Consider the following 12,883-nt stretch of genomic DNA (forward strand, 5'->3'; position numbering starts at 1 on the left):
TCCATTATCTAATTACATAAATACATAAGTTATTGCTTTTGTTATTTGTTTTATAAGAAAATACTATCGATAATCGATCTTCGTTATACGATTATTTTTACATTTAAATATTATACAGCAATAACGTTTTAATTGAAAATAATTTAACGTTTATATTAAACGTTGATGTGATATCTTTTTTAGTAAATGTTTCGATAAATTAATGCGCACGATTATCCTGCTAAAAGAACGGTTTTGTTACAAGTTTAGTTACAAGCAAATTTATTCCATTGCAAATGGAACGCGAAGACTTACGTTAAGACTCCTTTTTAGACTTTATTAGAAAAACCCATTTTTTGAATTGTATAAATGTGTATATGTGCACACAGCTACACGTACTCAAGCATACATACATACACACATTCACGTATAAACGTATACTATTCACACGTACAAAAATATAAAAAATTTAAACTAAAATAAAATAAAAAGTAAATTACAATTCCAATTTGCTTATTCTTTTTCTAATATTCTAATATTGCTTTTGAATATTTTGAATAAATAAGATTTTTTTGATAAATTATATTAGTAGTGAATAAAATAATTTAGATAATTCACAGTCATATTTACGAATCTTATATAATTTTTATTATCTTTTTAAAAAACAAAATCATTATTTAATATAATAGTATCGAAAATTTTTTTCGAAAACTGCCAATTCTGTACAAAAAAAAGTTGCTTAAAACAATATTCCTTGCAACATATTTCAAGGTCACTAAAATCGATTAATCAATAGATTTATCTTCATTACAATTGCATATATAATTATAATTTATTAGGCTATAAATATAGAATTTTAAAAATTATTGTTATTATTTTAAATCTAATAAATGGCTTATAATATTATATACATATATATATGTATAAATAGTTAAAGAAATGACATGCGCCCTCTTTTAGAAGCATTTCAATGATACAACACACAGTAGTAGCGCTCAATTCTGTTTCAGTACTCAGGGCGCGTTCAATCGAGGTGGTTATACGCATGTAATAAAGATAAAATTCACGTTTTTGTGACAACAAAAGAAATATATTGAATATCGATCGAAAGGGATTACACGAGTAGATTCTTGACGAATTAATCTTTTAGCGAATCGACGATTTTCCAAGGATCCATTCTCCGTGAGAAGCGCAAAACACAGCAAAATACCAAGAACACTCCTCGTGGGTAAGTTGACAATCGGAAAATTTCCGTACATGTATGAATTTCTGTTATTGAATTCATTGATTTATTATTAACATAAGTGCATAAAATATAAATAATATAGAAATAATAATAGTTTCTCTGAATTTTATGAAATTTTATCAATGTATATGTTTTCATATTTCTTTTTTTTATTTTATAAAAATATGCGTATAAAATTCAAAATTTTAATTCATTTAATTGGTTTTATTTAATTTCTCAAAATGTAATGTGATTTTTGCAATAATATAAGAAAAAAAAATTATATCCTATATGTTTTAAAAAATGTATAATTTTGAAAAAAAAAGAATAGATAATTTTTTAAAATTTTTATTTCTTTTTGTTTTATTTAACACGTGCTTTATCTTATTATATATTCATGTGTATATATTTAATAAATTAACTATAATACACAATTCGTATAATTTTCGTTTTTCGATAAGATGACAAATACTATGTCAATTTTAATAAACATTTAAATAACTTTTAATAATTAGAATATTTAATATTTACACTTTAATTATATCTAATTTATTTATTTTATTATTGTTTATCTAGTTATTATCACATATTTATATATGTATCTATTATATTTGTAATAAAAACATTAAAATGCATTAAAATTTTTTTTAACAAATTTAATTGATAGATTTTTAAATTGAATGATCGAAATTTAATCTCTGCGTTATCAATAGAATTATAATTCTTTTTGTTTTTTCTTAATAAAAAAATAATTTTTCTACTAAAAAAATATTTTAATAAAAAAGATGACAAACGTTACTTTTATATTTTTTTTACTTTATTTATTATTTGAATCTCTCTATTTTTATTAATATTTTATTTCTTTAACCTACATTTTTCTTATATGAAGTAGAATGTCGTGTTACATCTGATATATTATTATATCGATTACAAACACCAAATATTCACGCGTTCCATGAAAAATAATATTTTATATTGTATTTAAACACATTGTATATACATATTATACTTATATAGAAGGATTAACGTTGTATTATAGGATTACTATGCGAACAGGTTATGTCCTGAAAATTTATATAATTTATACGGGCACACTTTGACATTAATATCGTTCATGTTATTACAATTGATGAAGAAATTTTAATTTCATATATTATTATTATTTTATCAATAAATCTATTTTTTTTTTAATAGTTATTTTATTTTATATAAATATTTAAAATATTTTAAATAAAAATCGTATATAATCGTGAAAAAGTGAAGATTTAATGAGATGATATAGTTATATAACCGTTTTTTAATAACTTGATCTTCTATTTTAAAATTGTGCTGCAAAAGTAACATATCGGTAATAACGAATATTAATATTCACATGTTATGCACGATAAGCAAGTACGTTCACAATTAAATGTTGCTTTCAACATCGGTGCATTCGAGATAATTAATTGGAACGATAATGATTTACATGTTCAAAAAATATATAACTTCCTTAAATAATTAATGGTCTTGATAAGATTTCATTATTTCAAATTTTTAATTATTTTTTTCCAAAAAGTTTGAGAAATAATCTCTACGTCTTAATAAAAACTTCTTTTTCATCAATGTAAATGATATTGAAAATTATTTTTCGTAGATATTTCTATTTTTTTAAGAAATATATCGAACGTTCAATTTAATCAGAATCACTGTAGTCAGCGGATGGATAATGTTCAAACATGTTTTATATTATATAAAACGTTTAACGTAAAGGGTTGAAATATTTATCCGACAACAATCTATACTTGACCGAATGTATGTTATACAAGCGTGATAATAAGAGATTAATAACGTAAATATTAACATTATATATTTATTATATGATATTTTTTGCAATGATAATATTGCAGGTTAGAATTTGCTCGTTCACAACAATTTATAATCGTATCGTTGTCAAGTGAATAAATCGATTTTATCGACGTAAAAAAAAATTATAAATTTTTGAAAAGGTATTACATTAATCGAAAATAAACGTTATTAATCGAAAAAATGAATGATAACAATGCAGAATCTTGGTTGAACTTGAGAATGGTACACGTGGTCGATCGAAATGAAATTTTTAGCGAGCAAGTGTCATAGAGAAAGAAGGTAAACATAGAAATATGAAATCTCAAATTAGGCAAATTGAGTAATTGAAAGACACAGAATCTTACATTCCGTTCTCGTTATCTATTTTATTTAATTATTTGAATTTCTCTTCGATCGATCATCGATGATATTTGAAAAAATATCCTTGGATCTCGCTTGTTTATTTTCTTCTGGTGGACGAGAGACGTTGGAATCGACCATGTCGGTCGTCATGGTGACTCCCCTCGATCACTAGCCTTAGGCATTCCTGAATCATCCTGTACTCATATTCCTGTGAACCAGCCAAAAAGAATAAGCACTAGTGACCTAATCTCCTTAATACATGTATAAACTAGAATCTCGTTTTTATGAATTTTTCATGGATATTTTTGTACTATTCTTTGTGCCGGAAAAAAATATTAAATTATTCAGGACCCTATTCTATTTTTTAATTTTTTAATCGACGATTTATCTTATATTCGAAATAATAATATCATTTATGTCTTCTTAAAAAATGAAGAATTTTTACAACCAAAGCTAGAAAAAAATATAAAATTAATTTGTCTTACTTTTTAAAATTTGTAAATACGAAACAATCCAACAAATGGCAATTGTTAATGATAAATGCAGTGGCGATTAAGGATTCGTCGCGTGCAGGCTAATAATATCCGTTCTGAATTTCCTTTTCTGATAAGATAACCTTAAAGTTATGGCCACACCTTGTAGGTGAAGGTTCACATGAAGTCAAAAGAACAATCGATCGACGGCTCTTTGAATGAATATCTTGCGATACCTATAGAAGAACTATAGAAGCATTAATAAATAAAAAAAGTTATATAATGTAATAAAAATAAAATTTTCATATTTTTATTATTAATTTCTGATTTCCTTGGTTTCCTTTATTTAGAAAAAAATTTTTTTTTTTATTTCTTCTATCGATAAATTTTATTCTTAACAATTTCGAAAGATTTTTTTTATCTCTCTAAATAAGTATTTATCGTCGCTATTTATTGAATGAAACAACTCGAATGAAATTGCTCAAAAGATTACAATGATCTGATCTGTGTCATCTACTTTATTTCTAGTCTTTACACTGTTTCCACGCAATACATAGCACGGAATAGATTAAACGAGATATGTAGATAGGTCATTATTTTAATCGGTAAATGAAAAGCAAAGAATTTCTAAAGATAAAGCAAATAAGATTTTCTAAATTTTCGATATTAATATTGAAATAATATTGATATCAACTGCAATAGTTAAATTAGGATGTAACAATAATATAATCAAATATTGTCAACAATAATATAATCAAATGTATCTTTAATTATAAGATTAAAAGAGAGAGAAAGAGAGAGAGAGAGAAGAAAATTCATTCAATTTGTCATCTGTGTTTGCAATAGAATTCAAGGTCTCTATTCTAATCGAAAGCACTCTATGGTGAAAAGAATGAAGAGGATAAATGTACCTAAAATAACCCGAGAACCGTATCGATTGAACTCCCATCGATTTCCTCGTAAACCTATAAATCACGTGCTTCGGTTTACTTCTCCTCTATAAGAAACTGGTAATCCACTTACTAACCCAGTGACATTATTTTCTTGGAATAACAGTTTGCCAAACTAGAAAAATATAAAAATCTTATTGGATCTTTCCATCATAACGCGCGAACATTAAAAAAAGAATTTATTTTCTAAATTCTAAAAATAATAAATAAATACGAAGAAACAAATATTTCAAAATTTGTTGTACGAACATATTTTATTCTTCCGGATCAATAGTTGAAACTGCATGCTATTGTTGGATCGCGTCCACGCAAAGGATAGTTTAGTTTTCTGGCAGAAAACGTTTCTTTCCAACTTTTTTTCCAAGTCCTTTCTCGAATAAATTATATTTAGCTTTAGAGAGAAGATTTCATGGAAGTGGATTCGTAGAAAAAAAAAAAAGAAAGAAATACAAAGATAAATGAATTACATTAGATCGAAGCCTGTCAAAGACTACTTAACAGATGATTCATTGGCGAGCTTTTATCGGGAATACATGTAGCATATGTATGTTGCTTAGCACAAAAATCGACCTTCTCGTATTTATATAAGCGATAATTAATAAAACGTTTAGGATGTAATGCTCTTACCATGCCGTTTGGATCAAGATACATTCATTCGAGAATTGGATTGAATCAAAATTATTTACTTATTTCTTTTTCGGTTATTGTATTTCTCTTGGAGAAGTTTTGAGGGAAAGAGGAGTGGCCAAACAGATTGCCATCTAATCCTTGCACCATCACTCTGTCGTTTCTTTAATGAAACGAGATAAGAGAGAAAGCTTTCGATTACAAAGCACAAACAATTTCTTTTTTGCGAGAACGCAGAACACATTTAAAATAAGTGAAGTATAATGGAAAAGTATAAGTAAAGAAACGAAGATATAGAGGAAGAATGTTTTATTTATTTGTGTAATAAAAGTATTGGTAGGGAGAAAATTGTTTTAAAAAATGTTGAAAATTTTTAATCATTTTTCTTGGAATCAATGATATCCATCTCTTTTTACTTTTAAAATATTATGCACAATGTTTTAATTCAATTAATATTCATTACGTAAGAGATGACATTAATATATATTTGTAATTATGCGTGTAAAAGGATGTTTATATATTCGTGACACACTTCTTGAAATTTTTTTTTTTCTTGAGAAAGATTAAAACAAAAGTTTGCTTTAGATGAAGCAAGACGGAGATAAAACGCGATGACGATATGACAGAAATAGAATTGTTTCTGCTATATCTTCATTTTGCTTCGTCTAAAGGAAATTTATTTACTTTTTAATTTAATAATAAGTAAATCTTAAACGAAATTTTTGTACACCAATTTGTGTTTATTAATTTTTGAACCGATCGCGAGATATTTCGCCAATGTATTAAATGTATAAAGAAAATATATTTCATAACTTTTGTAATTATTCTTATCTTGTTTCAGGAAGTTTCTCCTCTTGTTTTCACAACTGATTAATATGTTTCCATTCTCAGCTTTTCTTCTATTCTTCTAATTGACTTGTATACGCTTTGCTTGTTTTAGCATATACGATTAGTTAACTTAATCACTTAATGGTTGATCGCAAATATACACTCCCTCTCTTTTTCTATCGATTTCTTTTTATTTGCTCACACCGTTCAGTGTCGTATGCACATTCCTGCACCTAAATACGCATGCACGCCTGTATATCATCTTGCATTACCTCAATGGTGAGTAAACAGTTTTTTTCTTTTTTTTTTTTCGTTGTTGCTAATTACTTTCACTTTTTCTTTTTTTTTTTGCTCCGCTTTTATTAAAATTCTTATTTTCTCATTTTAATAACCTTTTTTTTTCCATCGTTTTAACACATGCCAATGAATAAGTATTTCGATTTATTTTATAATTTCACACCTTAAATGCATATCTTATATACGTGTGAAAGAATGTAAGTTTCGTTTATTACATTGTATTTATAAGACAAGATTATTAGATCAGATACGAGAATATTAAATATCTTTTAAAAAGAAAATCGAGCTTTGAATATTTGAAATTATTTATTGTGAATTATTTTTCGTTTTTTCTTCAATTTTCACTATACCATCAATTAGAATTTTCTTTCTCTCACAATTATTTTTTTACTATAAAAGTATTCCTACGATAGAAAATAAATGATAGGGACAACAGTTCTAGCGAAAATTTTTTTTCCACAAAAAAATTAATGATGATGGAATTAACGCGAATGTAAAGTTGGAAACTGGAATTCGCACATAATTCATATAAAAAAAAAAGTATCTTCAAGATGGTAAATTTTAAGAACGGTTAAAGATACCCATATAAAGTTGAAAACTGCAAAACGCACATCGTATAAAAAGGTCTTCTTCAAAGTCGTAAAATTTAAGAAACCTTAAGCCGGATACCATCCAAGTAAATTTGCAAAATCGCCACGTGAAAAAAATAAAAAAGAAATAAAAGTCATCTTGAAAATCGTAACAAGCGTTTTAAAAAATGTTCAAATACGAATATATAAATATCGAATGTAACACTTGTAAAAGCAAACGCATGATTCTTTTTATATTAGCGAAAGATTATTTTCCACAGGAGAAGAAAGAAGACGGTGCGTGCATGCTGAGGCGAACGACGTTTAGTGACTCGTCCAAGCTCGGCTGGGAAGTCCTTATGGTAGCTGAGAGGCGTGGACGATCCTTCCCGAGCGAGATCCAAGGGTTGAAGGGGTGGCCCCGTCGTTGGATCCACCCGGCCAACACCTACATTTAGAACAACAAAAATGACCGATCGTAACGAGAATTTCTTATGCAGAACCGCCGAGCAATCCAACACGCGCCCCTACAAACCTGTCTACAGTTGGACGAACAACAACAACGATATTCGCAGCAACAGCTCCGCGAACCTGATCGGCAGAAGGGACGGATTAAGCGTGGTCAGGGACCAAACGAATTATCATCGATCGAACGCGTTTCAAAGGGATCAAACGAACTCGAATTATCGTCTGCCGAAAAAGGCGCCTATAGTCGGCTGGCAGAACGGCAGCCCGACCGTTTTCCCGAGCACACCGTGTAGCACTCCTGACCCGGAATCGGTCGACACGATCGACGATCTCTCCCGTTCGCAGAGCGCCGCGTCGTCCACGAAATGTTCAGAGATATGCCAAGATTCCGGGAACACGGAGGACCTGAGCAGCCTGGCGGACGAGAGACTTCTCCAATCCACGCCTGCCCGTACCATCGACAGAAGCGTGGAATCGTTGTCGCCCGACAAAGACACGTTCCTGACCACGTCCCCGGAAATCGGGAGAAGCAAGGAGCTGAGCTTGGCCGACGAGGACATAGAGGACAAGATCGATCTGTTGAGCCCTGGAACGGATTGCACCGAGGACAGGATACCTCCCACGCCTCCTCCCCTCGACGCCAATTACCTGATCTCGCCGAATCTTACGATTGGGCCCAGCCCCACGAACAGAAGCGACGACGAGTCGCGCTCGTTTAAAAGAAGCGAGGGATCGGTTAATTCGAGACGGTCCCCGGAGGCAAGGCCGATAATTACACCGAATCCTGGCTACAAGGACGACGATACGAGGGATTCTATCGACTCGGATAGCGAGTTAACGAGCACGGCCAAGGACGGGAAGAGGAAATCGAAAGTGCCGGATGGCGGGTGGGGTTGGGCGGTTGTGTTGGCTTCTTTGATCATATCCATGATAGCAGACGGGGTCTCCTTCAGTTTCGGTCTCCTGTACATCGAATTCTTGCAAGAGTTCGGCGCGTCCAAGTTGAAAACAGCTTGGATAGGCTCCCTGTTCATGGCCGTCCCGCTTTTGTCCGGGCCCATCATGTCCGCGTTGGTCGATCGTTACGGGTGCAGGAGCATGACCATCGTCGGCGGCCTGATCTCGGGATTCGGGTTCATATTGAGCTGTTTCAGCACCACGATTGAGGTAATGTATTTGACATTTGGAGTGATCGCGGGTCTCGGTCTGGGTCTGTGCTATGTCACTGCGGTCGTGAGCATCGCGTATTGGTTCGAGAAAAAGCGGACCCTAGCTGTAGGTTTGAGCGCGTGCGGTACAGGAATCGGCACCTTCGTATACGCGCCCATGACTACGTACTTCATCGAGGAATACGGATGGAGGGGCACTTGCTTGCTCCTGGCGGGCACATTCTTCAACATGATCGTTTGCGGGACGGTGATGCGCGATCCCGAATGGTGGATCTTGGAACAAGAGAAGCAGAACGGTGCAACACCTAAAAAATCGATCACCAAGTCTGAGTGCGACAGGTCGAGCATTAGCCCCGTGGACGAGTTTCCTGGGATCGAGGAACTGAGGAAGATGTTGAAGAGCGGACATACGCCGGAGTATCTATTGCAAATTCTCAGCACCACCACGGAGGATCCGCAATCGGTCGATGGGGATATTAGATTCAGAAGCGTGGTTAATTTGCCTACTTTTGTCAGACATAATGAGAAGGTGAGAAACTGACCTGGGATAAACGCGGAATACCGTAATTGTTTCTTTGAAGGATTATATCTTTTCTTCTTTTTCTTTTTCTTTTTTTAATATCTCATCAAATGTATCGGTGGTGAGGAAATACTGAAAAATAAATATTGTTTTATCATGTGTATCTTAATTAAAGAATTTGATCTTGAATGCACATTAATACTTACACTGATATATTTTATATGAATAAGTTTGATTCGATGACGAATGCTTTGTAAAATGGAATTAAGAAAAAATTGATTGAAGAAAAAATCTGGGAAATATCATCTAAAGTATGCATTTTTGAGGATTATAGGTGCCCGTGGAAGTATTAGAGTCGCTTTCCAGTAATCCGAGATTATGCAAGGTCATTTTGGAGAACTATCCTAATCTTCTATCCTGTAGAAGTTATTCGGATAAAATGTTACAAGATTCCAATTCAGAAGTCGGCAATAAGAGTATTGTCACAATGTCTATGAGGTTTTAAATTTTATCTATATAGATTATTCTTATAATAAATTATCAATGACGAGAGATTTAATATTATATTCGTTTTTCGAAAGAATCAAGCAAGCACGTGATGAATCAAAACATGACAATTCGCATGTAATAAATAATGTTTACTCTGGATCTGCGTGCAACACTATAAAAAATCATATAGGTAAAAAAATATATAAAAAAGAATCAGAAGAAGCTAATCCTCTTTTAATTAAAGAACTTGAACACGTTAGTAAATTAATTTTAAATTAATTTATGCTGCTGTATAAAAAAGAAAATTATTTACATCTTTTCATATTATTGCATAATTTTTTAGATAAACGAGGGACGAAAATTAAAATCTGTGTCTAGACAACACATAGTAGAATTAAATTGTGGACTTATTAAAACGGATTCGCTTCCGTGGTTAAAAAAACAATTTAATACCAACACTCACTACTTCAAAGATATCAGAGTCCATAGAAATTCGGTTATGTATCGTGGCGCTGCTCTTAATTTACACAAGTACCGATTAAGGGCTAGCAGTTGTCCCGATATTTATAGAAATAGTATGACTACATTGGCCAAAGAAAACGAGGAGGTAAAATAAAAATAAAAAAACTTTACTTTATATCAACGATAATTAAGCTCACCATTTATTTTAATTTCTATTTAAATTTTTTTTATTTCCTTTCTCTATTTCCCGTCATGTACTTTTTTATCTTTTATTATTCAATTTTCTTTTTCTTCGATCTCTGTTCAATCCTTCTTTATTTTCTAGACTTCTTTTTCACTTCTTTATACCTTATCACTTATCACTCATTTATCGATCGAGTCTCTATTCTAATTTCTTATTTTCAGAAATGGTACAGCGAATTAATAGATTTACTAAAAGGTATGATGGACTTTTCAATGTTCCTGGAATTGCATTTTTTATTCCTCTCACTGTCAACCATTTTGCTATTCACTTGGTTTATCGTGCCTTACTTTTATCTTGCCGAACATCTTACCAGAAACAGTTACACCGAGTCCGATGCTGCGAATCTTCTCAGTATTATCGGCATCACTAACACAATTGGAATGGTACTATTGATTTTATTTATCAATTCTTTCCAATACGTATCTAATCTTATTTTTAATATGTTCTCAGATTGGTCTTGGATGGGCGGGAGATCAACCTTGGATGAATGTGAGCAAAACTTACACTTGGTGTCTAGTTGCTTGTGGTGTGGCAACATTTTTAATGTCAACATTTACTCCTTACTACAATTTGTTGATGATTACCTCAGCAGCGTTTGGTCTCTTCTTCGCGAGTAGCTTTAGTTTTACTCCTGTTATATTGGTACAATTGATACCTCTGGAGAGATTCACTACTGCCTATGGTCTTAGCCTATTATGTCAGGGTATAGGGAATCTTCTTGGTCCGCCATTGGCTGGTTGGTTATTTGACATAACGAATTCGTGGGATTTATCCTTTTACATGGCGGGTAGTTGGATTGTTGTTTCTGGATTGTTAGTGGGGCTTATTCCGTACACCAAAAATAGAAAAATTTGGGGCAAAGGTCCAATCGAAATGGAACGAGAAAGAGACAGTTTAGCTTGAATTTATTACTGAATTAAGTTTCAATGAACCACTATTACCTCCAGCAAAAGTAAACGATCAATCATTTATTGTTATTTCTATTGTTGAAAATTGAATAGGGAAAAATGAAAAAAGAAAGTATTATTTGTTGTTATTTATTTTTCTTTAATCTGATTATTATCTTATTATCAGATTTTTTCATTTCTATTAGATAACTATGATAGTTATATTTTATATATAATGATAATGATGGTATTTATACATCCGTAATAACATGTACTTATAGAATCAAACTTCAATTTCAATGAAATGCATTTACAAATAAATAAAAAAAAACAGGAAACAATAAACAAAAGGAAATAATTATTAAATAATTACATTTTTGTCAAAATTATGATCATTAATTGTTATATTTATTCTTATATAACAGTACAAAGCTATATATACATTTTATTTAGTTTTATTAAAATAAAAATTTTTACTTAAATAATTTATAAATTTCTTTTTAAAAAAAAAAAGAAACAAAAAGATTTGAAAAAAAAGATAATCATGATTAAATCTTGCTTTGATAAATATTTACAAAATTTCTATACATAATATATTAATGGAAATATATAATGTGAAAATATATTATTTGATAATTAAATATTTCGAATACTTCTGAACAAAAACATAATAAAACTAAATTCATATACTCTGAAAGATATTAATGATAGAGAAAAATTGCGAATATAGTCAGAAATTGATATACTTCTTATATTTCTAAATTTTTGCCTTATAACGTCCAATATAGATAAAAAGTTGAGAAATCAAGTCTGCCATGCTAATTAAAACGATGCATGATTATTTTTCGCATCGTTGTAACGTAACGTCCCAACTGTGATTATAATCATTGTCAGGAAAAAATTAGTCAAATTTTGGAATTAGTGTATTCTAGTTAATTATATAATTGTAGATATGGCGCTTAATTATATTAACGAAATTTTTTGAAGTGCAATGTTATCATGTTATACATTATAAAAAATAATAAAATGAATTCGATGAACTTATTCAATTTTTAAAAACATTTTTATAACTTTCAAAAAATATTTCTTTCATGAATTTCATAATAGAGGATAAAAATATTTAATATAATGATTGTAATTTTACTTAAGTGTTCTTAGCTTTTTTTTATTATTGATAATACTAATGACAATAGTTTTTTTTATATAATTGTTTTAATAATACTTTTAATAATCGTGATAATGATTGAAAAAAAACATATCTATAATAATTACCAATAAAAATATCTTTAATAAGAAAAAAAAAAGGGAAAGAATATAAAACGTTGGTAAGTAATTTAAGTATACTTTAATTTAAGAATATTTTTTTAGAATTTTTTTTTATCCAGTACAATATATATAGAGAAATAAAAAATATATCTTTCTTAACATTCTGTTATATATATTATGAATTATTATAAAGTGTAAATTGTACAATAAGTAAATTAGATGCGAGTATACATATTTATATAA

At 30.2% G+C, this 12,883-nt stretch overlaps 1 protein-coding gene and 2 long non-coding RNA genes across 6 annotated transcripts; 1 reads left to right on the forward strand and 2 right to left on the reverse strand.

Annotated features, from left to right (window-relative positions):
• Positions 1 to 3,033: 3,033 nt before the first annotated feature.
• Positions 3,034 to 5,299, reverse strand: LOC133666431 (uncharacterized). 3 transcript variants are annotated; one of them, XR_009830587.1, is made up of 4 exons: positions 5,064 to 5,299; positions 4,776 to 4,929; positions 3,877 to 4,100; positions 3,034 to 3,599 (listed from the first exon to the last, which is right to left on the reverse strand). It is a non-coding gene; the product is annotated as an uncharacterized LOC133666431 (long non-coding RNA). The 3 variants fall into 3 exon arrangements; XR_009830585.1 differs by having other exon boundaries at positions 3,877 to 4,111; XR_009830586.1 differs by lacking the exon at positions 3,877 to 4,100 and having other exon boundaries at positions 5,064 to 5,205.
• A 1,554-nt stretch (positions 5,300 to 6,853) lies between these two features.
• LOC107999432 (uncharacterized) lies at positions 6,854 to 10,652 on the reverse strand. Of its 2 annotated transcripts, XR_009830588.1 has the most exons (3): positions 10,441 to 10,652; positions 9,499 to 9,709; positions 6,854 to 9,424 (listed from the first exon to the last, which is right to left on the reverse strand). It is a non-coding gene; the product is annotated as an uncharacterized LOC107999432 (long non-coding RNA). The 2 variants fall into 2 exon arrangements; XR_009830589.1 differs by having other exon boundaries at positions 6,854 to 10,362.
• Positions 7,604 to 12,418, forward strand: LOC107999431 (uncharacterized). Its single transcript, XM_017059270.3, has 6 exons — positions 7,604 to 9,301; positions 9,627 to 9,790; positions 9,874 to 10,036; positions 10,125 to 10,388; positions 10,649 to 10,870; positions 10,938 to 12,418. The coding sequence occupies exons 1-6, from the start codon at positions 7,604 to 7,606 to the stop codon at positions 11,388 to 11,390; spliced, it is 2,964 nt and encodes a 987-aa protein (XP_016914759.1). The 3' UTR covers positions 11,391 to 12,418.
• Positions 12,419 to 12,883: the final 465 nt, after the last annotated feature.

Source organism: Apis cerana, linkage group LG7 (genome assembly GCF_029169275.1).
Source record: "Apis cerana isolate GH-2021 linkage group LG7, AcerK_1.0, whole genome shotgun sequence".
Classification (NCBI taxonomy): Eukaryota; Metazoa; Arthropoda; class Insecta; order Hymenoptera; family Apidae; genus Apis; species Apis cerana.

Bases quoted from the DNA above. Each gene is read 5' to 3' on its own strand.
- LOC107999431 (XM_017059270.3), top strand. From the start codon at position 7,604: ATGACCGATCGTAACGAGAATTTCTTATGCAGAACCGCCGAGCAATCC. The intron at 9,791-9,873 runs GTTTTAAATTTT...GTTTTTCGAAAG, and splicing joins ATTGTCACAATGTCTATGAG to AATCAAGCAAGCACGTGATG. The intron at 10,037-10,124 runs GTTAGTAAATTA...ATAATTTTTTAG, and splicing joins TAATTAAAGAACTTGAACAC to ATAAACGAGGGACGAAAATT.